Below are 27,354 nucleotides of genomic sequence, written 5' to 3'. Positions count from 1 at the left end.
CTGGGGCAGAGAAAGAGAGAAACTGACTGACTTTTTGGTTTGCTACTCATGAAAGAGTTAACTTTGATTATATCTGTAGTGGAAATAAGTTAATTGAATGTGAATGGAAGTTACTTTTTACTTTGCACTGTTCTCTAGTGTTTGAAATTTGTCCATGAGCATGTGATACTTTTATAATAAAAAAGAGCTTTTATAATAGAAGAGAAATCCCTTCCTTCCTCTCCATCCTATCTACACTTGTTCTGGTACATGCTCATTCTCTCTCACCTGTAATCATAACACCTTTGTAACAACTTCTAACAAGAGGGACGATTTACAGAGTGTTTGCTATAGGTGAGGCAGCTTGCCAAGTTCTCCAAATGTCATCTTTCTTATTCCTCACCACAATTCTAAGGGGAGGAACTACCACCCCTTTTATACAGATGAGGAAATTGAGCCTTAGAGAGATTAAGCAACTTGCTCAAGGTCACAAAATTAATAAGCGGTGGAGCCAGGGTTGGAATTCAGGCAAAACTTGCAATGGTCTAAAATGGGATCACTGCCACTATTTTCTGCTGCCAATAAATGTCTTAGACCTGATCTAATCATATCACACTTTTGCTTAAAATCTACAGAGCACCCTCCCCACTCCCACCATTGCCCAAGTCCAGTTTTCAACACATTCATCCATCTAAATCAACAAACAATAGCAAGCCCTAACATCTTCATCAAAGCAATTTTACATGTGATCGCTCAAAATTTCTGTGACATGGGCAAGAGAGAAAACAGTTCTAAGTAATTTCAACGTCTTGTAAAGGGGCAAGACAGCAAATGTTTATTGTTGGGCCCCAAAGCCGAGCCTTAGCTCAAGTGTCCATCTCTCTTTGAGCTCCCTTAACAAACGGTTAATAACCACCTTTACAGCACTGACTGCATTAGATTAGATGCATTGCTAGCCTGACTCTCTTTCCCAGTAGACTGTACCCCCCCTCTGGCACAGGGAGTATGAGCTGCAGCCATGGCCTTAACAGGAAGTTGGGATGGACTGGCAACGGAGGGTGGAGAAGAACAAGAAGCAATGGATGAAGAAAGACATGAGTGATGGCAAAGATGTGCTTCTAGTGTTTCCAGGATTTATGCAACACTGAACTAATATTTATCAAGAATTAGGCATAGTGCTGGAGGCAGAAATAAATGGTAAAGAGGACAAAAATGTGTGTGTGAGGGAGAGAGAGAGAAAAGGGTGTATGTGTGTGTATATTAATATATATATAGTGTGTGCATATTAGTGTCTATAGATATACAGCATGTTTTATGTTTACATATATAATTTATGTACATATATACATATATAGTGTGCTTTGTACATATATAGTGTACATATATGTTATATGTACATAGTGTATAAATACATGCATGTGTACATATAATAGCATATAGACATACATAGTTTGTGTGTATAGTGTGTGCACAGTGTGTATTATAGTGTATGTGTATATATACCATGTACATGTGCACATATACAATGTGTGTGTACATATATATGTGAGCACACATTGTGTGTGTGCATAGTAGAATGCAATGCAGTAGGAAATTTACACAGTACATTAGGAGATGGTAGGAAGGATATTCATTACACACAATATAGATATTTTTTAATAAAAAGAGAAGCTCCTTGAGGCTTACCTCCCTGTGGTGGCAAAAGAGGAGCCACTGAAGGGAGAAGAATCAGCTAGAGAAATTAGGAAGGAAAGGAGTTTAGAGAAATCTCACTACAGCCAAGTGAGAACCACATTCTAAGATGAGGCTGCTTAGTAAAAACAAATACCTCCAAACCCCCCCCCCCAAAAAAAAAAGAAAAAAAGAAAAAGAAAAAGCCAAGGAGATGAAAAACTACTGGGAAATAAAGCTCACTCTATTTGATAATTAGGATGTTAAATAGTGGGGAACCCAGAGGAAAAGGTTCAGGAAGGGGTGGGAGTGGGATGATTCAGAGGTAAGGAAGTAGAATCAAATAAACACAGACTTCTGTCTCTTTCCAAAACTTTTGCCTTGAAAGGATAATGGGCGAAGCAGCTTATGACTGAACCGAGATCAAACACTCACTTTATTTGGTTCCCTATAAGACAAGAGAGCTCAAGCATGTTTGTGGACAAAAAGTTACAGCCCCGAACTGCAGTCCAGCACTCACATCAGGAAGCATCTGTCACATCAAGCATGATATGGCCAGGACCTCCAACCCATCCAGCACTTTGCATCTAGTAACTCAAAAATCCCTTGCAACAGCTCTGTGAGGGAGGTTCTGTGATTATCCCCTCTTCACAGATGAGGAAGCTGAAGCACATAGAGGATAAGTAACTTGTCCAAAGTCACTCAGCTAGTAAATCCAGGACCCAGGTTCCCACTCAGGTAATCTGGCTGCAGCAGTAGTGCTCTTAGCACAGGTGCAATGAGAGATATAGAAAATGCAGTCCTTGGCCTGCCTCCTGCTTCCCCAGGTCCTGCGTAGATGGCCTAGGGCTACCTTCCTTGCCTTTCTCCCCTGCCCAGGGAGAGGTTTTGAATCCGGGGATATCCATGCCAAGTAGGCAATAGAAATGCTTTGTTTTAGGGACAGTGGCTCTCAGCCCCTAGCAACTAAAAGAGGCTGTTGGTGTCACAGGGTTTGCATCTCTTTGGCAGTTAAGAAGGTTATCATAAGCATTATCAGAAGAGCAGTAGAATATATGCTACAAGACCTAAGTTTGAGACAACTGGCTCCAATTCTTAGTATTTTGTAATCTGTGTGGGTACCAATCCTCCTTCCATAACATAGGATTAATGATGATGATGATGATGGTGATAATTATCCTATATCCCTTAGGCTGTTGTTGTAAGCAGCAAGTGAAACAATGTGTGATGGTGCATGCAGATATGAACTGTTTATTATTATTATTATTAACAAGCTCTCAAACTCTCTGCAAAATTGCTCATCCTTTCCACTCCCCTAGTTCAACTCCCAAGCCATTAAAAACTTAAAAGACATCAATTTGGGGTAAGTATTTCTAAATCCTAATACTTTCCATGTATGCAACTTGCCCCAAATCTAAAATTCCCTTCTATGGTGAGTCAACGTGACACATTTTTACAGTTTTATGCAGGTGAGCTGTGATAACCTGTCAATACCTAAGATTACAGTGCCTGCAGCTGCTCACAACTAATAGTTGTACCACACATTTCACACCTTGCCTGTTCAGCCTTCTTTCTGCAGGTACCATGTGTAGCATGATGATAATACACTCCCTCCAATGTGGCATTTCCCCCTCATCTCTCATTTCCCCTTTTCATGGCTTTCACTTTTATAAATCAATGTCATCTTTAAGCCCTGCTGTGGACAGAGCATGAGGTGACTTCAATCCAGAAACTGAGGGAACACACTCATTAAAGGGCACTTGAGTACGTTGGCCGAGTGGCCAGGCATTCCAGCTGCATTCTGCCAAACATCTGGAGGGCCTAAAGACATTTTCCAGGAGTCTCATTTGGCAGACTGTGGAGACCAGGTGTTTAGATGAATTTGTCACCTTTAAACAAGATAGTTTGGTTCATATATGATGAGCCAAGGATTGTATGCAAAGCTGCCATTCTTTATGGTTTTCGGTCTAAATTATTTTGATTTTTAACTTTGCATGATATAAACTACATTTCACAAACAAAGTTAAAACAATTAGGCAGCAGCCAGATGGGGTGCATGACGGGTGCCAGGTATGTGGTCAGTAATACGGACATTTATGGTCACAAGCAATCTGCAAGAACATCTGGGACACCACCTCCTTTTATGTATGGATGAGGAACCAGAAATTCAGGCCAAATTTCACTTTTTTTGCTGTTGTTTATTTTGAGGAGGAGTTATACATGTTGCATGTATGTCTTAATTAAGAAAACGGAATATACAAAAATTCCAGATTGCAGAGGTAAGGCTGTGATGATCATTTGTGCTAGCTGAGCATGGCTTCACGAAGAGGGGGGCTTACCCGGAACCCCTTTCTGTATTCAGCAGCAGCTCTAGTGGAAATATGTGACTTGCCAGTGTTTCAGAGCAAGGCACTCCTCCACTTCTGTCCATTCCCCAACACCTCCCCCCAGTAATCAAATGTTTGCCCTGTGTTAATCTCTCTGTAAAACTTTACAGAGGAATTCTATCATTTGCCTGTTATGCAGAAATCAGCTGAAAAGCATTCAGAACAAGAGTGTGTTTCCCTCTGTGAAATCTCTAGACCAAAATAGACAAACAGACCCCTCCTCCTGCCTCTTTCTCTCCTACAACTCCTCCCAAAACGCCCCACCACCAGATTCCACTCTTCCGAGGTAGGCCTGATGGATGCCATCCCAGCTCCCTCCACCCTCTTTAGTTTCTATCAGCCAAAATGCCAGCGAAACAGGAGCCAGTACTTATTTGGTTAATATTCTTATTTTTTCTTTCTTAAAGCACAAATAACATTTCTTTCAAAATAAATATACAGTTCTATGAAAAAAATAGAAAAAAAAAGTGCTATAATCTTGGTCACTGTCCAGCAGGAACATGTTTCATCGTTTTTAGAGTCAGAAGTCAAGATCTTCCATAAAAATATGTTCTTTTAGTCAGGCTCTAGGGCACTTTCAAGCCTAAGAATTCCTTATTCTACAAACAAATCCTTTTAGAGATGATTTAAATATGCTAGCGATGAAAATGCCTCATTTATAACCAGGAATCAAGGCTATTGAAGTGAGCTAGAATTTAACACCAACAATATGACTGTATTGATACACAACATTATATAAATTACTTTGTCAGTTGCAAAAATACATCACATTTTATCTATAACAGTTTTCTTCAGTTAATAAGTTAGTTGCTTTAAAAAAATATAGCTCAGGTGTGTTTCTCCTGATTCAAGTGTGAAAGGCAAAGAGGCACCCACCACAGCGGCATCACGACGCGGGCACTGGCGCGGGGCGCAGGGTTCCCAGTATTTTGTCCCAGTGAGTGAAGTAAGGGGCGAAGTTGCAGTTGAACTGCGTGTGGTGCAGGTCGTGGTGCGCCACGCCCCCGTACCAGCCGAAGGGCACCAGTCTGTGAGTGGACCAAGGGAAGTCGTAGCCGGAGTGGTCCTCCACCGACAGCCAGATGTTGAGCACGTGGAAGGTCAGGACGGTGAGCGGGTGGCACCCGAGCAGCGTGACGTTCACCATGTCGAAGAAGCCCAGGGAAAACAGCTCCCAGATGCTCATGTACTGCGTGGCCAGCGCGAATGAGGACGGGTTCTGGTGGTGCAGCTTGTGGAAGGTGCGGTACAGCCAGGGCACCCGGTGGTGCAGCAGGTGCCACAGGAAGAACTCGGTGTCGAAGAGCAGCAGGCACAAGACGACGTGGTGCACCAGCTGGGGCAGCTCCGGAGCTTCGCGGGGCAGGTGGGCCGGGCTGCGGGCCCAGTGCAGCAGCGTGGCGGGGAACACGAACACCACGTGCTGGTAGAGCGTCTGTCCTAGGCAGGGCAGCAGCTGCCGCGCGGACGGCGAGAAGTTGGGGTGGATCTTGTAGCGCCGCAGCTCGGGCACCCAGGGGCACAGGCCGTCCAGCACCACGAAGGGCAGGCAGAAGCCCACGTAGGTGGTGATGGAGAAGATGACCGGGAAGAAGGGCGACTGGATGAGGGCCTCCCAGGTCCTCAGGCGGTCCCAGAGGGGCTGCAGGAATAGCTGCTCAGAGCCGCGGAGGATCTGGGGCTCCGAGCAGCTGCAGCAGTTCATGGCGAGGCTGTGCCAGACAGCTGCCGTGGCTCGCGCCCCACAGACTTTTCTTAGGACTTGCGGCCCCGCCCCGAGTGATGTCAGCCCAGCCGCCTTTCTCCGGTTCCCAGCAGCGCGGAGCTTGAATAAACAACCCGGCAGAGTCGCGCGGCGGCGTAGCTGTAAATATTCTCATCTACAGACGCATCTAGCTGGCTTTCGCCTATGCACGCACGCAGTGACACTTAGTAACTTTTCATGTACATGCAGAATGATGTTCCGATTTTTCAACTGACATGCAATCGACACACAATGCAAAATACAGATCTACAGCTTGGAGTTTCTATGAGTTTCGACAACTCAGTTCAACCGTGTCATCAACCGCTCCCGACCTAGCGAGTGTTTCCTTTGCCACCAGAAAGTGCTCTTTAGCAATCAGCGCAGAATTGCTTGTATTTTTAGATGCGTACGAATGACTGCATCGATGTGTTTTCATAAAGACAGAAGTATAACTCCATGCTTTAAAAGCTTTTTAAAGCCACATGCCACGTACTTCGGATCTTTTATGTCCGCGCACCCGGCGGCGGTCAAGCCAGCAGCGAGCCGCAAAGGATCCCTTCGCAGAGGGAACCGCAGGTCCCCGGCCGCCGCCGCCCGCTGTGCCGATCAGCGCCGGAAATCACCCCCGACGGGTGGCGGGATGGGACCTCGGCCAGTTCCAGCACCTCCCGAGAGGAGCTTCGGTGCCGGCGCGCGGCTGCAGGGGCGACCGTCGGCGGCGCGTGCCGGGCGCCCAGGCCAGCGACCCCACCGGGAGGCACGGCGGCCAAGAGGGGGCTCCGCGACGGCAGGGCTTCGCTGGGCGTAGGGGAGGGGTGGGAGACGACATGCTGCATTTAACTCCCAGAGCCTGAGCCAGTCTGGCTACAAAGCCTTTGCATCTCAGTTTGGGGTGGAAGCAATTAGATCAGTAAACTACCTACTTTGTTCACCACGGGAATGATGCGTGCGTCCCTAAAGCCCCCCTGGGAGACTGTTGAAGGAGCAAGTGACGGCCCCCTACCCTTGCCGGCTTCCTGGCACCAACTTGCCCCCAGCCCTCCACCTCCCTCCCCTCAAGCCACTCCTGGCCCAGAGGGCTGGGCTGTGGGCCTATCTCCATCCGCTGCATTCTTCTTTCCTTCATTTCTCCGTGTTAACTCACTTGGCTGGTTTTTGCTTTGTCTTCTTTCCAAACTTTTCTCTGGAGACTCCACTAAAGGTGCAGATGTTGCACAGCTGTTCCTGCTGCAGTTGAATCACTCCGAAGACTTGCCTCTTGCTCTGGACATGGCTGCATACGCCCTTTGTAGCCTCGCAATCCTGGCTGCATTCACGTAGTTTTGTTTCATCATTGGAGCTTTTCGCCGCAAGAAATCCTGTGACATTTTGGCTCTGTTCTTTTCCAACTGGCTTTGACGCGGCTTATTTTGAGCAGACCACGAATATCTCTGCACTCTTGTGGGGCAAGGAGAAGACTTGCTAATATTCTGCCAACTTGGAACGCTTCATTTTTTAAAATTTGCCACAAGAGGGCACTCTTGGCCTTGCTGGCAAAAATCTTCCCAAGCTCCCTACTACTTTTCTTTTTATAAGGAGGCTTTCTCTAGAGCCTTCCTCTACAAAAGGTAGAGAACTTCGTTGCTTTATAAGCCAGCTGGACTCTGGAATGCATCCCTTGTTCATTCCTCGGTCTATTTTCTGGTGTGTGGGAGCCTGACTGACCATGAGCTCTCAAGGGCATCTCTGAGAGCCTCCACGACAACAGCCAGAAATAGAGAAACCAAGTCAAGTCACCTATGGCACCAAAGCCATTCTCTGGCAAGCTCTCTCCCTCTACTGCTAGAAAAAAACAAAAACACCCACTCACTGTCCCTTTCTTTTCATCCCTACCCTGCAGAGTATCTGTACCTGGTTGGCCAAACCACTTTGCCTTGGTTAAAGGTGAAATAAGGACTCTTGGGGGGGACCTATGTCCTCAAGAAGGGTGGAATTCTCCTAAGGATGCTCGCCTTTTGCATCTAGGACAATTTTATTCTTTATACGGATGCCATGAAAAATCACACTGATTCCAGCTTCAGTCCCTAGATCCTCCCAGATGTTACTTGTACATTCATTTAACTAAATAAAGAAGTCTGTCACTTTTCACACATTGTGTTCATCACATATTTTTATTGACTTACCATATTCCAGGCTGTGTTAGATTCTGGGTATACAGAGATGAGTAATATATGGCCTATGCCCTCAAGCTCACAGAGTAGTGGGAGAGATCACGTTTGGGGCTCATATAGATGTTCTGGGGGAGGCCTCTGGTGCGATCTGTCTCTGCTGGCTTTGGTTGCCATTTGGATGGACAGTCCTTGAACTCATGGTCCTGCCTGCAGCCAGCCACACAACACAGATGCAGGTAGTCACCTGCCTAGTCTCCACTCACAGCCTAATGTGGACCACATTCACAGATAACGTTCAAAGCCAGTGTTTGCAAACCATGCCATTCTCTCCTCCCCATGGAAGAGGAACATACATTCATGAGCAGTATCAGTGAGGTTTACAAGGAGGACAGAGGAAGGAGAGATGAGACAGGAGAGCATAAGACCTGCCAAGAGAGGAAGGAAGAAAGAGAAGGATAGAATGGCTATGAAATAAAGGACAAAACCCACACACAAAATCCTTCAAGCCTATGAGGCTCACTGGGTTTTATTGAAAAGTTTAAGACTCTTTAAATGTTACAAAGTATTATTCTGCCTCTACATGTTAGCCAATATCAAGTATTGTTAGTGCAACTAAAGTAACTATAACAAGATCAATTGTCATTCTGTCCATCAGACAGTATTGTAAAGAAACAATGTTGCAAGAGAAGCAAACAAATATAGGCTTCTCAACATGGGGATGCAAAGCAAATGTATGAAAAATATGGACACATATAAAACTAAAAAACAGAATTAATCCCTGAGCTGAGGCTTCATCTGAAAACAATCAGGTTCACATTTCATTTGAGTGAAAATGAAGTAGGACACTTCTCATGGGTGACCACAGGGCTTTGGCTTCACACATATGTCATCACTGAGCCATAGCAGCTGGTTTAAGTACATTAATCTCAGGAAAAGTAGTGGTATGGTCTCCCCACAGGGCTTTTCTTTTCAGACAAGTAGAATTATGGTCTGCCATGAAATTTAGAGTTCGTGAATATAGATGGTTAAGTGTATCAGTCTTCAAGCTATTTTAAACTAGTTTCTTTTTTTTTTTTTTAATCAGTGCAATTTGTTTTTGAAACTTCCAGCAAATTATTTGCCCTGAGCAATTTAAACATGTGCTAAATAACGGCTGTCACAGTTAGATTTGACAAAATTCATTATGGAATCTTGTAATACTTGCACAGCTGAGATATGACTGGATTTGACTATGCACCTGCTGCATGAAAACATGAAAAAGAAATGTCATTTAGATCCCTAGATACAAGACCATTAGACTGGAGAGCCCTTTTTAAGGCAAACACATGGGAACGGAGCACGTGTGTTAATTTGTTCTGCGTGTGGGTAAAAAGTCAATATGGTATATTTTAAGTATAAACAGAATGGTTATAATGACCTCTTCACCTATCAGTGATATTTTTAAAAAACTTAAAGAGACAACACTATGGCTGAGACACTATTTCCATATTCAGCCATAATTAAACAAAAAGTAGCTAGGGTGTTTCTAGGTCTAACTAGAGGGCATCTTTAATATCACCATTTTCTTGGATATAAAAATATAAAAGACCTGGGAAAGGAAAACAAGTATTTTACAGAAATTAAACACACACATTTTTGCTTGACTGAATCGCCGACTCGTTGGTACATTTCCCAATAGGCTTTCACGGATATTTCCTCATTAGATTAATAATTTCATTATACAGCCGCCAAGGGGCATCCAAGCCCCAGATAAAATCGAGATGCTCCCACTCAGGAATGCGCTTGTGGTACACCAAGTTGGTAATCTCAGTCAGCAAGACATTGATGTCATTGACGTCCGCAAGCCAGTCCTGACCGCCACTCCACACGGCAGTGGGCACAAGCATGTCTCTCACATTGTACAAGGGGGGGTAAGTCTACGATAAAAAGGAGCCACATCACATTAAGCACAATCTCTACTAAACACTGTCTAGTAAGTTTAATCTACATCTATGAGACTAAATTTTGAAAATCCTTATCAGCATACTTGTTGAGTTACCATCACCGGAACAAAAAAGAAATCTAACCGCAAATGAAAGAATACTGCGTAGAACACTGCTAGCTCCGGAGCTGCTACCGTATGCTGGGCACCATGACAAGCGCTTACTCCCCAGTGAGGAAGGTGTAGTTCTCTCTGAGTAGTGGATGCAAAGCAGTGGAACCAAGCGGTTGGAAGGAGTTTTGAAGTCATACCCTTCTACCTTCTCTCTTTGGGAATAAGACAAGCCACAGAAATTCTACAAGCCTCAGTTTCCTCATCTTTAAGTCAGAGATAATCACATCTATGTCACAGGGACATTCTAGAATAAGAAAAACATAGGCAGAGTATCTCAATACTTGAGTGCATTTAGCACTCAAAAAAAATGATAATTTTTATTTGTACAGGGAAAAAGAGGCTTAAAAGATATAATTTAGCCAAGACTCCCCACAGCTACCGGGTGACAGACCTAGTACCATCGGAGTCTGAAGTCTGTGTTCACTCTCACCCTGAATGACACACGACAGTGCTGGTTCTTACTTGGAGCTGGGGAAAGAAGAGAGGAGGCCCAGTCCACAACACCAACCACAAAGCTTGGGTTATTTTGGGATGGACTCAGGGGAAGAAAAGACTAGCTAGTCAACTCTCCCAAACACTTCCCACAGCACCTGAGCTAGACCAAAATCCTGATAGGCCAGCTTCCCTGATGAGGTTTTTGGGGCCCACGTTAATTAAAAGACTGAAAACTTTACCTGGTTGTAATGAAAATAATTCTTGGCACTGCTTCCCCAGTCAAAGGCTTGAAACTTTTGAAATTTAACAGTCTACAAATAATCGGGAAAAAAAATTTATTTGGCATAGAAGTTTAAGATAACATCACAGGTTGTTGGAGCTAGCCATATCCTCAGAAATCAGTTTTATACTAATATCCAGATTTACTCTTCATTTCCAAACCATTATTGAAAATAAAATTTCTCATTGCATGATTGGAAGGTAGCTACTACCCTGATACAAGATATGCTTTAAATTATACTTATCAATTGCATAAAATTCTTTTTGATATAATAAAAGTGTGATATTACATACTAATGGGGATTGCTGCATGATAAATGTTTAGCATCTGCTTTTGCCATTGCAAATGACAGATATTAAACACATGTGGTATATTCCACAGAACAAAATATAGATTTTCAGCACCTGTTGGTGCATCTGTTCTCCATCTCTCTGTCAGTGAAAATACATCCGTGCAAACTATTCTGCTACTGCATACAGACATCAGTTCCTCACTTTGTCATACCTTTCAGCATTCATATAAAGCACCAGGACTGAGTATAGAATAAAAAGGAAAAACTTGCCTATAGCTCAAAATGAACTTCAAAACTTAACTTTTGTGTTCAAAGTCACTTAGGACTTCAAGCTACCCATTTGAAAAGGCATCTCAAAAAGAGGGAAGTGTGAACATTATCTATAATAACAAAAACAAAAGCCTGGAAACAAGCTAAAATCCAATAATAGATATTTGGGTAAATAGAACATATGACACATCAATATAAACAAACAGTATACCACTGTCATAAGCGTAAATAAAATAAAAACAGGAAACCATTTACAAATAGTTTTCATAAATAATACTAAGTGGAAAAGTAAGAGAATAAAATTGAATATGCACTAAAGTTATACTTCTATGATAATCATATGTAGATAAAGATCCGGAGGAAAAGCTTATAGTATTAGGGTAGACAGTTTTAAGGTGAAACTTCAAAAAATATTTTTAGGTCTTGAATGGTAACTAAAATGTAAATAGGTTCAGCTTTTCTAAAGTACAATATGTATCAGAAGTCTTAAAGATAAGCCTACCCTCTTACCACTAAGTCTATTCCTATGAATGTATCATCCTAAAAAACTCTGCCTAATATATACAGACATATCTATAATACATGAATATTATTTCCAGAATGGTTTGCGATTGCAGAAAAAGTATCATCGCAAATATATATATATATAATTTTATTTATATTATATATATTATATAAATAAAATTTAAACAACAGAAAATTGTCCTTTATTATGAATATTAATATGCTAAACATTTAGTAACTGACCTAGAGAGGCATTTTTATTCTGGCAGAGTCTGTCCCCCAGTGCCCATTCTTGCCTTCTTCCTTTCTGTAATAGGATCCCTAAGCTTCTGCTAAGCCCATGGCCACAGAAACCACATAGAAACCACATCCTCATCCCCTTGTGAGCAGGTAGGCCATGGCTATACTGTTCGCTTTTGTGCTATCTCCTTCATGCAAAGTCACTAAGCCCTGGGCTTCCTCTCTCCCTCCTTCCTGTAGGCTGGAAGAGACACGGAGGTGACCTAGCTTCAACCAGGCAGAAGAGGACAGCACCCCAAGGACGGCAGAGCTACGGTGTGGAGGGAACTGGGTCCCTGCATGACCTCATGGGGCACAGCCACACCTCTATCCTCAACCACCAGCCCGGGCCACTGCTCTGTGGGCTGTATTATGAGAAAGAAAGAAACTATTTATTGAGCAGCTGTATTTTGGAATCTCTGTTACAGCAGCTTAGCCTGGGTCTAACAAACACAATGCTAGTTCATTAAATGAAAATTTATTAAAAAGTCCATGTAGTATGACCCTACTTTTTTAACAGAAATGATTATAACAAAAATGTATGAGATTATACCAAAATATTAATAGTGCTCATTGCTGGGTGCTAGACATCCAAGTGATTTTTTTCTTTTACTCACATATTTTCTACAATTTCCTAAGACATATTGCATGTATAATAAAAATTAGGCTGAATGTCCTTTTTACTGTGTTTTTAAATCCCCACAAAATGTACATTTTTGGATATTTTTTATTTTTTTTCTTAAGCAAGAGGTTTAAAATAATAGAGGACATCATAATCTGCTAAGGTACTTATTAAAATGCAGATGCTAGAGACACACCCTAGGAACTCAGATTTTTAACAGGTCTTGGATAGGCCCAAGAATCTGTATTTTCAACAGCATGTTAGGTAGTTCAGAGCAACACTGTAATGATACGTTCGGACCAGTCTTCTTCAAACAGGAGTGAGGACCTGGGCTCTGGGCAGGGCTAGTGAAAGGGTGAGACATAACAATAAGAGTCTTGGCTCTAGGGAACTCTGTAACTCATCAGGATTATAAAGAGAACAGAAAGATTAGTAAAATAAATTTGAAAGCCCAGTAAAGAACTAGGTTTGGAATTGTTAACAAACAAATGCTAACTATTTAAGCAAAAGGTAAACTTGTAAATGTACTGTGAATAAAATGGCCTTTAAGGGCACCCCTGAACTCATACCATGAAAGACTTCAAACACCATACCTCAACTGTGGCCTCAGCCTGCTGCCTTCCAGGCTGGCCACCTTCCACAGAAATCTCTCCCACAGGCACTAGGCTGCCTCTCAGAACCACAAGCAGCCAGTACCTGGAGGGGCAGCCCCTTGCCTACAGCCCAGAGGAGGGACAGCCAGGGGAAGATCCTATAAAACAGCTGCACAAAGCAACCATTTTATTGACAAAGAAACAAAGGGGAGTCACAGTGAGCAAAGGGGCAGAGGGCCAGGCTTCCTTCTGCAGTGAATCTGTGTTTTGCCAACATTCATGAGGCATGTTCCAGGCTGGCTGGAACCTAAAGCCACAAGGTCACAACTGGGCCAGAAAGCAGGGCTCTGGACCATAGCCTGCAGCCTTTGACCCTGGCCAGCTGCTGGATGAAAGGGGCTGGAACCAGAGCAGAAGCCTGGACTGTAGCCAATCCCGTGGCTCGACTATACTAACCCCATCCTCTGTGGGGGCCTGGGACAGGGAGGGTGAAGTAACACCAGTCTACAGTATGAAATAGTCTCAGGACAGCCTTGGACTCGACATTGCCAAGGGCCCCAGAAAGCCCAGGTCTTGTGGTCATTTGCACTTTGCTGAGGTGTGTGGTGTACCACACATGGCTGTTGGGGGTCACCAAGCTCAGCATCTGCCCCAGCCTGGCTTGGTCACCCTCCTTGCATCTCTGGGAGTGCACTAACTCCCGAGGAGATGGAAATTGGGCCTTTTTGGGAAATGTCCATTAGTCAAGAGTTTCCAGGTATACTCAAAAATACAAGAAAACTCTGGTGACAGGGTATATATATATATATATATATATATATATATGCCAAATTACTCTAAACAGAAATGTGACTGAGGAGAAAAGCAGAAACCTGGAGGAATGTGAGGGTTTCTGAGGGTTTCGGGGCATTCCTTAAGTGCTGAGGCTGTGCTGTCCAGCACGCCATGAACTGCGTGCCTTCCAGCTGCCCCTCTTCTAACACACAGCAAACTCTGGCACTGAGGGATCAGCATTAAACATTCAGCCTTCCGGTCACTACAGCAAGCCTTAGGCCAGGCTCTTCCTAGTTCCTTAGAGATGAGCCCTGGGGAAAGGTGAACCATCCACTCCCCACAGACAAAGCTCCTGGGGCAACTGAGGAAGGAGACTAAAGCATCAGGATGTCCCAGATCAGTGACTCCCAAACCTGGTCAGGCAAAGAATCTACTAAGCAGATTTTTTAAAAATATGGATTCTTAAGAATGTACTAGGCAGATTTTTTTTTTAAAATACAGATTCTCAGGAATAAAAAGAAATGAACTACTGATATATACAACAACATGGATGAAACTCAAAATTATTATGCTGAGTGGAAGAAGCCAGACAAAAACAAGCATATACACGATTGAATTTATACAAACTCTAGAAAATGCAAGCTAACCTACAGTGACAGAGGGCAGATCAGCTGTTGCTCAGGGATGGGGGGAGAAGCAAGGAGGGAAGTGTTACACAGGGGCAGGAGAGAACTCCTGGGGGAAATAGATATATTCTCTACCTTGATTGTGATAATGGGCTCACAAGTGTACATGAGTGTCAAAAAACATCAACGTGCACACTTTAAGTATCATATGCCACGTATACCTCAATAAAGTTGTTAAAAAATACAAAAGTACAGATTCTCCCATCCAAATGACTGAGATACGTGAGTCTTTGTTTTTATAAGCCTAGATGGTAGCCAACTCAACAGTTCTGCTACAAGCCCCACTCTCATTGCTTTTTTTTAAAGCAACATTTTATCAAAAAGTATACTTTTAAAAGCAATTCAATGATTCTGATGTAAGCAGTGACTGTTTGATGTTAGGAAATTACTATCTAAGACACCTATAACATCGTGGTTTAGAGTTTAAATGCTGAGTTATTTCAAATATAAAATGAAGTTAGCTGGGGAAAAAAATATACAAAAATATGTCCTGAGGTGGAAATAAGTCACTGACATATTGTTAGATGGAAAAAGAAAAGCAAGTTGTAAAATAGTAAGGAGAAAATTAATCAATTTCTACATCTGCTATTTCTATCCATGTCTTAAACTGTTTTTATCCTGAAATGCATGGAATGATATGCAGCAAGAGGGATAGGGTAGAATGCAGAGACTATTTTTGGATCTACATTTCTTATCTCTGTGTAGGGTTAGAGAATGATTTTATGCTCATTCTAATTTTTTTTTTTGCCTAGATATAATTTCTATATTTTCTAGAATGGACATGCATTATTTATGTGATAAAATGATCAAAACTATATTTTAAAAGTTAGTGGCTCCTATTCATGCCTGTGATTGGCTTAGCTCTGTTTATTCACTGATGTTCTAAGCATATTGCGTTCAGCAGTTCCTACCGCCAAAGCTGCTCTAAAATCATGCTTTATGACGCAACACAGAAATAAAATAAATCTAGGACTCAATGAAAAACAGATGAAGGGGAGGAGAAATGGAAAGGAAGGAAGTGAGGAAATATAGAGCATAAATATGAAACTGAAGCGGAGGGAGGGAAGGGGGAAAAAGACAACCCCGACAGCTGTGAACCTCTGCACAGTATGCCCCTCCAAGGATAACAAAAACAACACAAACACAATATGACAACACAAACCCAAAATGACAAGGACCCAGGACTCTGGGGAAGAAAACCAGATCATATCTGTAAGCAGACTGTCCTTCTATTTGGGAAGGGTTGGCAGAGGGGTGCTTCATGGAGCCCCCAGACATTACTAATGTGGATTTTACATGAACCACAACTGCACTCCTAGAATACCTACCTGGCCCCAGTGTAACATGTTCTGCACAGAAGTCCCGGCAGGAGAATGTGTTGTATACACATCCACTCTCGACTGCAAAATAAATACATTGAAATAAAGAATGAAAGTAGCATTAAGGTGACAGTGATAATAAACATTATATTTTGCCCTTCAAAGCATTAAAAACTATAGAGCCATAACCTCAAATATTTAAGATCAGGAGTAGAAGAAATACTTGGACTACAAATACATCCTGTAAAAACACATACAACCATATGCCTAAAGTATGAAGGAAATGCAACAGTGTGGTGAGCATAAGGCCATATGGGTTGGGATTACATGTCACTTTTATTTTCTTCTTCATGCTTTCCTGAACTTCAGAAATTTTATACACCTTGCTTTAATTATCAGAGAAAAGAAAACTGTCACTTTAAAAAAATTTTTGCAGAGCTTTCATTCCAGAAGTTCAAAACCTGTTTTCAAAATGCAACACTACAAACTACAAATATATTTAGAAACACAAGCATATTGCTGGCTGAGGTTTTACATTTTATTAAATAAATAAATAATACATACACACGTGTATGTTTGCATGTATATCTATAGATAAATGTGTGTGTAAATGGCCATTCTGAATTTAAACAAACAGTAATTTTTTAAAAGAAACAAATCATTAGAATATAAATATTATAACAAATTGGGACAGATCTCCTTATTCCACAGTCCCCATATAGATAGAATGTAGGAAGTTGCCAGCAACTAGTCTGAGGACAGCAGCAGATGGTGCAGAATTCCAGGCACCTGCCAGAGTTGATTCTTGCGCCTTTGAAATGAAAGACCCTCTAGAGCTCTGATGAGGTCATCTGGCCTCTCCCACATCATCCAACACAAACAAGCGCATTCACAGATAAAATAAAATCACTGGAATTTTAAATCAAGCTTTATCATAAACATACATACCATATTTAAATTTCTCTCATTAAATCCACACAGAACAAAAAAGAGATTTCCACAAAGATCCTTCAGAATGACATGAGTGCAAATGTGGGTAGCCAGCCACTTCAACAACGCACTCTGGGGAAGAAATTCCTTGTCCCCAAATAAGTCCTGCAAAACAAAAAGAAACGCAAGAATACTTCAGCACTTCCTTTTGGTGCATGGGCCTCCGTGACCCATCTCAGAAGCAGAGACGCGTGCCAAGTGTGTCCACACACGGCCTCAGGAGAAAAGGCAACCAGTGGACATTCAAATTGGATACTTAGGCAATAAGCTCATTAAGGCAAAAACTACATATTACAGATGTGTATTTAAATTCTCAAAATGAAGAGGAGGCAGAAAACCAAATAAGCTTACAATAGACTTCTACAGCAGGCAAGGGCCTAATGATTCCTCATCCCAGGGCCAGCCCAGAACAGTTACCATCTCACTCTGAGAAACAGCTGACAGGTGACTGACCGGCAATGCCTGCCAGATGTGTGTGCATCTAATTCCATGCTACTAGCCAGTGGTCCAAATCCAACCCACTACCTGTTTTTCTTAAAACATTTTTTATTGTGAGAGAAGATCCATAGCATGAGATTTACCATTTTAACCATTTTTAAGCATTCAGTTCTGTGGCATTAAGTACACGCACATTTTGTGCAACTACCACCACTATGTACCTCCAGAACTCTGTCATCTTCTTAAACTGAAATGCTATACCCACTCAACAATAATTCTCCATTCCCCTCTCCCCTCGCACTGCATGTTTTTATAAATAAAGTTTTATTAGAACACAGCCACACTCATCTCTCTACATACTGTCTCTGATTGCTTTCATGCTATAATGGCAGAGTGGTGTAGTTACAAAAGGGACCAAATGGCCCACAAAGCCAAATACATTTACTATCTGCTCCTATGATATAGTAAAATATATATTTGGTCTTTGACTCTGTTTCCTGGCATACAGCTCCTAAAATCTTTAGAATCTCCAAAGAGATGTCTTTTTGTATGTTAATGATCAGCTCATGGCTAGCAGCCCTTAGGTAGCTTCAGGATGGGAGCCAAGGCATGATTGTAGGGTTAGGACTTTTAGTCCCACTCAGTGACTTCCAAGGATAGGAGAGGTAGGCCGAAGGTCAAGTTGCTGGCCAATGGTTTAATCAATCATACCTATGTAATGAAGGTGCCATAAAAACTCAAAAGGACTAGGTTGGGAGAGCTTCTAGATAGCTGAATACGTGGAGGTTCCTGGAGGGTGGCATGGTTCCAGAAGAGCATGGAAGCCCCAAAACCCTTGCCCCATACCTCACCTTAAGCATCTGTTCATATCTATCCTTTGTGATATCTTTTAAAATAAACCAGTAAACATGTTTCTCTGAGTTTTATGAGCCGCTCCAGCAAATTAACCAAACCTAAAGAGGGGATCATGGGAACTCCAACTTGAAGCCAACTGGTGGAATGTTCCAGAGGCCCAACTTGCAGCTGGTGTCTAAAGTAGGGGGAGGGTAGTTTGGGGATGGAGCCCTCAAACTGTGGTATTTGACACTATCTCCAGGTAGATAGTGTCGTAACTGAATTAGAGGACACTCAGACGGTGTCACTGCAGAACTGAATGTTTGTTGGTGTGGACAAATCCTCCACATTTGGTCACAGAAGTCTTCTGTCTGTGTTGATTGTCAGTGTGTGGTGTGAGAGCAGAGGGAAACGTGGTTCGAGTTTTTCCAAACAGGACCTTTACAGAAAAAGTTTGTCAACCCTTGGCCTACATTGTTCCTAACCAATGGCCACTGAACCTGTGCTCAGGTACTTCCAGGGCTTTAAAAACAAATTTGGCCAGGGGTGGCTACATCCCTATCTGCATGTTCTGGTCACTAATACAGCAAATCCCATTTTATAGGAGAGTCACGCCTGAGATCAGAGTATAGTCCATATTTCCTATTAAAGTCTTTTAAGTGGCCCATGAGATATGTCATAACCTGATTGCAAGTATATAATTCCGTACAGAACTTCATGTGTGTGTAAACGTACAATACATAAAGCATATAAAATGCGTGATTAGACCGTCTAGCCTCAGTTGGCTTAAAACTCCTTCTCGTGAAAGCTGTTTCCTCCTTGAACAGAGCTTAGGGTCACAGAGCTTGAGGGCTAAGCCCGGATGAGGTTACCGGCTTGTGATTAGGTGCCATATTACAAAATATAATGACGACGGTGTCTTTGGGTGGCCCTCGGTGTGGCTGGGGACCGGCATATGGGAACAGCACGTTTCCTGCGTCCCACATCCTGCCCGCTGCCATGCACGGGCTCACCTTAAGGAATAAAGGGCAACTCCGGGAACGTGAGCATTACTTTCCCGCAGACCTCCTGGTGGCAGGTGGAGCTGCACGGCCTGCGAACCAGAGCACCCGGCCCCGGTGCGCAGCTACCCGGGACCTCCCGTGGCAGGGACGGAGTCTCCCTCCAGAGGCCAATTCTTCAGACCTGAGGAGGAAATCTGTGGGGAGGGGAGAGGGATCCCAATACCTTAAAAAGAAGATCCGGAAACCGTCCTAATTTGATGACCGGGCTGGTAGAGAACGCCACCGAAGCCACAGGAGCCAGGGCAAAAAACATTTTAATCTTTTTGGCCAGCTCGGGGATCTGTGAAAATGCTATGAAACCTGTGGGAACGAAAAGAAGAAGACAGGAATTCGTCTTCTGGGACTTCCCTCTCAAAAAGGCAAGGCCGGGCATTCGTGACGCCCCCTAGCGGCAGCCCGACAACCAGGCAGGCAGCGCCGCCCCCCGGGGAGCCAAACACTTGACCTGGGGCCCCCTGAACTGTGTGCGCTAGCGCTGCACTTGATTAAACTAGTAAATCAAGTATTTCTTAAGTGCTTATTGCAAATCTCAACCTAGATTCGCACTGGAAGAAATCCAGGTATGGAGAGCCAGAAAGTCTTCCCTGTTCCTTTAACAGCGTGAACCCCAGACCTTCTTTCTAAGAGCTCCCCACCCCTTCATGCCCCAAAGCCCTTCCAAGAACAATTCATAGGCACATCTGAACCACCAGAGACTCCAAAGGAGCTCCTGCATTTAGAGTCCCCTGGCTTTAAATATCTTTTTACCCTCTCTGAGGTCACTTCTTGACACTTGGCCCCAGAATGTCACTTGAATGTCACTTTAGAGAGTAGTAGGTTGTATATACCCATCCCTTCCTCCCCTCCACCCCCCACAGCCTCCCGACACCCCATTGTTACGCCTATATGTCCACTTAGGTGTTGATCTGTTAATACCAATTTGCTGGTGAGTACATGTATATACAACCACAAAGAGTAAGATGTGCAACGTTTGGGGGATGGACACGCTTGAAGCTCTTACTCGAGGGGGGAGGGGGCATGAGCAATATATGTAACCTTAACACTTGTACCCCCATAATACGCTAAAATAAAAAAAAAAAAACGAAAAAAGGAGAGTAGTAGGGCAAAGGATAGAAGTAGACAAGCATGAGAGAAGGAATATGAATGAAGACAAATGATTCACTCCATTTTTCTGAGGGTGAGACAAGTTAACCCTATATATTGTGACCCTTAAAAACATTCATACCCCTCAGATAGTCTCCTTCTAGGAGTGTATTCTAAGGAGATCATGTGACATAAACACCAAGGTGTTAGTCACAGCAAACACTAGAAGGGAGAATTAAAGAAATTATAAGACAGGTCCCTACCCCCTAATTAAAAAAAACTCTTGCTTGCTAGAATTATGGGCAATTTTTACTTTCTTTAACCTTTGCTAAATTTTATATTTTTCTTTACATTGAACATACATTACTTTTATAATCAATATAAATTAAAAATGCATATAGCTTTTGAAACTGTTTGTAAATAAAGTATAACCTGTCATCCTTGTACCTGTAGTTAATTATTCCACTTAACTTTCAATTTTTCTTTCTCTCTCCTTCCTTCCTTCCTTCCTTCCTTCCTTCCTTCCTTCCTTCCTTCCTTCCTTCCTTCCTTCCTTCCTTCCCTCTCTCCCTCTCTCCCTCTCTCTTTCTCTCTTTCTCTCTTTCTCTCTTTCTCCCTTTCTTTCTTTCTTTTTTGAGATAGAGCCTCACTCTGTTGCCCAGGCTGGAATACAGTGGCACCATCATAGCTCACTGTAACCTCGAACTCCTGGGCTTAGCATCCTCCTGCCTTAGCATCCCAAGTAGCTAGGACTACAGGCATATACCACCATGCCTAGCTAATATTTTTATTTTATGTAGAAAATGCTTTGTTGAACTCCTGACCTCAAGTGATCCTCCCATCTTGGCCTCCCAAAGTGCTGGAAATACAGGCATGAGCCACTATACCCCACCTAAGTCTCTGAACTTATAAAATTTCTTGTTTTCTACCTTCTCACATCCCCATCTTGCTTATCTACCAAAAAACTAATACAATGTGGCTTATATTAATTCCTTCAATTTGAAGAGACCCTTATATCATGAATTTCCAGAAAAGACCAACTATTACTAAATTGTTTGCCCTGTTCATTATTTCTGTTTAGCATTTAAAAATAAATGCATTTGAACTTTTTAAAATATATCCCTTTTTAGACAAGTGCAACCTCTGTAATAAAGACATTATATCAACTTCAATCTTAATTACATACATACCTATTGTGGTGCCTTGAGAATGACCCACATAATACACTTGCTCTTGGCCAGTCTTATTCAGAATGAAGTTAATAGAAGCTGAAAGATCATACTTTGCCATCTCATCATAACTGTAATCCAACAAAGGAATTCCATCATTGAAATAGTACATAAAATAAAACAGCACACAAATACCAAGCACACAATTTGAAGAGTTATCACAAACTGAACACAGACAGGTAAACGGGCAATGAGTTCAGGAAACTGAACATTATCAGAACTGTAGAAGCTCTCTTGGGCTCCTTTCCAGCTGTGCCTCTTAAAAATAACTCTTATTCTAATTTATCATGCCATAAGTTAGTTTCACCTGTTTTCTAATTTTTCTATAGGCGGGATTATGCAGTATATATTTTTCTGTATCTGGTTTCATCCATGTTGTTGCATATAGATGTAGGTTGCTCATTCTCATTTTATTATGTATATATATCACACTTTATTTGTCTACTCACTGCTGATATGCATTTGGGTGCTTTCTAGTTTTCTTCTATTACAAGTGGTGTGGCAAAAACCATATTCTTGTACATGCCTTTTGGCAAAAACTCTCATTCTTGTGTGTTGTCCGGGGAAGCTCTGGTCTTAAAAAGATAAGCCAGCCTGGAGGCCTCCACACTGCTGACATTTTTTAATACCTGGGAGCAAGACATAGTCCTGAACCCAGGTGTGCATGTCTATCATCAGGAGGTAGAGGGGTCACCAACAATGTGCCATGCTCCATGGAGGCTCTTTCCCTGTATCCTCTCCTTTAAGCTTCCAATGACCTTATAAGGTGTTTATTATCCCCATTTTACAAATAAAGAAATCGATACACAGAGGTCTTATGCAACATGCCCAATGTCATACAGCAACTAATTGGTACAGCCAGAAGAAAGAGAAAGAGAATTTCTATAAAGAAGAAAGGTGAACATTTGGAGTACATGTTTATAGAGGAAGGAAGAAGGTTATGGGACATTTACCTAGGAGCTCCCACACCACCTGGAATGCCAAAATAAGAATCTCTAACTAAATCTAATTATTAATGTAATAATTTACTTATAATTTACCTTAATGCTAGTTTTAAATTCCTAGCAAAGTTTAAAACCTTTCAAGGGACATCAGTTTTCCCTGTCATATAAGTTCAGAGTTACCCATCTGCTGAGTTACCCTCTTCTGCTGAAATTCCCATGTGCCCGCCCTAAGGGTTCTAGGGAAATATACTCATGTCATAATCAATTCAAATATACCTGAAAGCCCAGAATTCATCCTGAGAAACTGAAAGGGTCTTGTGTTTTCGAGACCAGGTGTTTCCCCTGCTGTTTCCCATCCACACATCAAAACCAGCATCAGCAAGAATGAAGCCCAGGCTGCTGTTGGCAAGGTTTGTGACCCAGTTACTGGAATCTGCCAGCAAGCCATGCTGCAGAAAAACAGCTGGTTTGGGACCTGAAAAACACTCATGTTTAGGAAGTAGTAGCACCAAGCTTCAAAACAAACATGGTAACTTGTTAAGCAAATCATCCTTAAAAGCTCCCAAAGCAAATAATGAAATGGAAACAAATTAAAATATTGAGGTAGCAATGTATTCCTATATAACATAACTAAAGGATTTTTCTTTTAAAACAGTTCTGGCAAACTTGCAGCAAAACTGGACTGTTTTTGCATGTCTAGTAACAAGACACAGTAACTTAACCAGCAAAGGAAAAAAATTAATACATTTTTGAGAACTTACAAAAATGTTTCTACAGTTTACTGTAGTAATTGCATTTCTCACAATAATTCCTAAAGAAATAAATCAAAAGAAAGAAAAAGATCACAGACACCAAGATAACACCATACACCTACAGAATGGCCAAAATCCAAAACACTGGCAATGCCAAGTGCTGGCAAGGAATTCTCACTCACTGCTGGTGGAAATGCAAAATGGTGTTAAATAGCACATAACCTTGGAAAATAGTTGGGCAATTTCTTACAAAACTAAACATACTCTTACCACACAATCCAGCAATTGTGCCCTTGGTATCTTACTCAAAAGAGTTGAAAATGTATATCCACACAAAAGCCTGCACACAGATGTTTATAGCAGCTTTATTCATAATTGACAACATTTTGAAGCAACCAAAATGTCTTTCAGCAAGTGAATGGAGACATAAACTGTGGTACATTCAGATAACTGTTCAACCCTAAAAGGAAATGAGCTAGCAAACCACAAAGACATGAATGAAGCTTAAATGCATATTACTAAGTGAAAAAGCCAATCTGGAAAGGATGCATTTTATATGACCTTCTGGAAAAGGCAAAACTATAGAGACAATAGAAAGATCATGGGATTGGGGGGAGAAAGGGATGAACAGGCAGCGCACGGAGGGATTTTAGGGCAGTGAAACTACTCTTTATGATACTATAGTGGTAGAGACATGTCATTATCCATTTGTCCAAACCCATAGAATGTACAACACCAAGAGTGAACCCTAATGTCAACTCTGGACTCTGAGTGATAATGACGTGTCAATGTAGGTTCATCAAGTGTGACGAATATGGTACCATGCTGTGGGGGATGTTCATTATGGGGGAGGCTATGCTTGGGGGTGGGGGGGGGACAAGGGTATATGGGAAATCTCTGTGCCTCGTGTTCAATTTTGCTGTGAATCTAAAACTGCACTAAAAAAAGTAAAGCCTCATTAAAAAAAAACTTTTAAGCTGAATAAAATAGTGAAATTAAATAAAAAGGACTACACACACATGTAAACTCCTAAATATGTGTGTCTTCCGTATGTGAGCGCAAATTTTATTTTCTACTCACCTATACCTGAGATACAGCAGAAAAGCAAATATTTGTGAGCCAAAGAAACCTGGCCTCAAGCTGCTTATACAGTGCTGAGACCATTCCATTATTTATCAAACAAGCCTTTATTGAGCACCAATTATGTGCCAGGTATCCTTCCCAGCACTGGGAACACAGCAGAGAACAAAAAGAGGAGGAGGAGGGGGAAAAAAGAAAACTCCCTCATGAAGCTGACATTATACTGACCATGAGTTTTAGACAGTTTGGAAAGACCTGGGTTCAACTCTGTCCTCTCTAAGTTCTAACATGACATCACCTTGGACAAGGTATTTAAACATCTCCTGAAATTAATATCATTCCTGAAAGAGTGGAAATATGTACTTTCTAGGGAGTAGTGAGATGTGAGCTATTACATGAAAAGTTCTTAGCAAAGAGTATGACACACAGTAAGAGTTCAACATACATTAGCTCATATTACCACGCTGCTTAGCCAGTCTGAGTCTCAGTTCTAGAAATAACTGTTAGAGGAATAAATGAGATAATTAAGTGTCTAGCAAAGTGACTGACACATAAGTCAAAGGAAACAAACAAGAGCTCCCTTTGCCTTCTGCCCATTCTTTACAATAGTGAAACACTGGAAATGAGCCAATTGTCAAGTGGCCAAATAATTAATTGTAATCTACTTGGTACAATTAAAGTCATCGACCATGACAAGGACTGTGATTGCACAGAAAAGCTTATAACATAGCTTGCAAAGGAAAAAAAAAAAAAGCTGAATACAAAATTATAGACTACTCTGCACTATAGTTATGCAAAAATAATGTATCCCAAGTAGAAGAAATGTAAAATTTCAAGGAAAGATAGGAAGAATCATTTGTTGGGATGATAAGACTGGAAGTGAACTGACAAATTTTTATTTCTGTTAATGTCCTAATAACTAATGAATTGTTTTTAAATGACAGTTCCTCTGATGCCAGCTGGGCTCTGTAGACAACTCCAGGAGGCACTGTTCCTATGCACAATGGTGCTAATGATGCCGCTGGAGTTGTGAAATGGGGGGGGGGCCTGTTCCCCTCCTGTTGGAAAATAGTGGGACCCCAGGCCAAGAGTCCAAAATGACTCCTGTGATTTTCTAGTCACAAAACAGCAGCGCTCCCCAATGCCAGGGCCAGGTAGGCATTGCTTTTAAGAGCCTAGAGAGCAAATTGGACATGCTCAGGGCTGCTTCACGTGATCATTTCTGCCTTCAAATGTTCATTTCGATGTGATATTAACAAGACTAAATTGACTGCGAAAGTTCTATGTACACGGCACTGTGGTAGCTGCAGCATCTTATATGCACAGGCTTCCTGCCTTCGGTGAAGATGATCATTATCAAGCTGGGAAAAGAAGAAAAATAATCACAAAAGTTCAAAATTATAAACTTCAGTGTAAGTGACGATAGCTACCAAAATTAATTCATCGTTATAGTTGGGAAAATGTGTTTTAGATAACAGCACCTCCAAAGCAGGGCTGCCTGGATGGACAATTACAGGAGGCGTCATTGTCCTGTGGTGACCGTACAGTGCAATGTGAATGGTGCCCGGGGATCACATAATGTGGCAGCTCTGCCCACTGATGGTGCATGATATCTTCTAGAAAGAGAGGCTTCCTTGCTCATGCTATGGTTCCTTTGGCATATAAAGACCCTTTCACCCATAAAAGGTGCTTTGGGGCTGAGCGATGAGGAAGGTGACTTGACCTTCAAAGGCTAGGAGCAGTCACAGAAACCACGGCAATAATCTTCCCTCCAGACAGAGAGAGCGAGGCAGGAGGAAAGCCCCGCAGGTGGCCAAATTCCTTGGCATTTGTTCCAGCCTGTGCCTCTGTAGTTGACTCTTACTGGAACCCCTGAGGCTGCTTAGCCAGCTTGTCCGGGAGAGTCCCTGAGAGAAAGGCTGGAATGGTTTAAAGGTGGAGAGGGCCCTGGGGCAGGGGTAACTGAGAGAGAAGGAAGTGGGTAATGTGTGGGCAGCCAGGCAGGACTGAGGCTGCAGGGCGGGGCAGGCCAGCCCACACAGCCCAGGCCTCAGCTCCCTACCTTTTCCAGGCAAATGTTTAAAATTTCCCTTAAGTCTCCCTGTACTTCCCTCTCTAACCCCTCAGGAGCTTCAAAGGAGAAATGTGGGAGTCTACACGTTGAAGATATACTCGAAAAGTCTTTAAACACCACCAGTAAATAACTCCCCGATTCCCAGGAGCACAAGGAGCCACTGCAGGTTTCCTGCAGGCAAGGGGAAGCTGAGGAACTGCAAGTGGCCGACTCAGGCGGCCATGTGCTACCCAGAACTGTAAGTGGCCGACTCAGGCGGCCATGTGCTACCCAGAACTGTAAGTGGCCGACTCAGGCGGCCATGTGCTACCCAGAACTGTAAGTGGCCGACTCAGGCGGCCATGTGCTACCTCTCCGCCTGAGGTGGTGGAGAGGCTTCCAACATCTGTAAAGACCCTATTTCCACCCACACCTACCATTTACTCCTGCAGAAGGCTTCTCTCAGGGAGTTACTTTATCCTTTGAAGGGGCATCTTAAAAATTCCTAGACCCCTCACTCTGCACTCCCAAAGCTCCTGCAGTGGCCCCATCAGTTACATTTCTGTGGATCTGGCTTTGCCAAAACAACCACTGCTGCAATCTAGGTTATAAAGAGCCCATGTTTAATAGAAAAAGAAATGAAGAAAACACCAGTTTAGTTATATTGAGATAAACTATTTACATTAAGAGGTTATGTGTGGATATTTATTATCTCTAACTCTATGCCACAAGCCGGACACAAAAAGGAAGTGACCTCTCAGGGAGAAAGAGAATGTAGCTGTGCACGTGTGTGTACACACACACACA

At 42.4% G+C, this 27,354-nt stretch overlaps 2 protein-coding genes across 3 annotated transcripts in view; both read right to left on the bottom strand.

The window, feature by feature from the left end:
• Positions 1–1,837: 1,837 nt before the first annotated feature.
• On the bottom strand, positions 1,838–5,875 carry CH25H (cholesterol 25-hydroxylase). Its single transcript, XM_012765116.3, has one exon. It carries the CDS (start codon positions 5,740–5,742, stop codon positions 4,924–4,926), a length of 819 nt encoding a protein of 272 aa, XP_012620570.1. The 5' UTR covers positions 5,743–5,875; the 3' UTR covers positions 1,838–4,923.
• A 3,116-nt stretch (positions 5,876–8,991) lies between these two features.
• LIPA (lipase A, lysosomal acid type) overlaps positions 8,992–27,354 on the bottom strand; it is a 36,850-nt gene continuing 18,487 nt past the window's right edge. For both annotated transcript variants that reach the window (XM_012765122.3, XM_012765130.3), the window contains exons 4-10: positions 22,939–23,137; positions 21,680–21,789; positions 19,570–19,706; positions 17,029–17,175; positions 16,090–16,161; positions 10,701–10,772; positions 8,992–9,847 (exon numbers count right to left, since the gene is read on the bottom strand). In XM_012765122.3, the coding sequence (XP_012620576.1) occupies positions 9,614–9,847; positions 10,701–10,772; positions 16,090–16,161; positions 17,029–17,175; positions 19,570–19,706; positions 21,680–21,789; positions 22,939–23,137 (971 nt within the window). In that variant the 3' untranslated portion in view covers positions 8,992–9,613. The remainder of the gene's footprint in view (positions 9,848–10,700; positions 10,773–16,089; positions 16,162–17,028; positions 17,176–19,569; positions 19,707–21,679; positions 21,790–22,938; positions 23,138–27,354) is intronic.

Source organism: Microcebus murinus, chromosome 14 (genome assembly GCF_040939455.1).
Source record: "Microcebus murinus isolate Inina chromosome 14, M.murinus_Inina_mat1.0, whole genome shotgun sequence".
In the NCBI taxonomy this organism is placed as follows: Eukaryota; Metazoa; Chordata; class Mammalia; order Primates; family Cheirogaleidae; genus Microcebus; species Microcebus murinus.
The sequence above is the reverse complement of the archived record's forward strand: the minus strand, read 5'-3'. Positions and strand labels throughout refer to the sequence as shown.

Coding starts and splice junctions, on each gene's coding strand:
- CH25H (XM_012765116.3), bottom strand. CDS start 5,742: ATGAACTGCTGCAGCTGCTCGGAGCCCCAGATCCTCCGCGGCTCTGAG.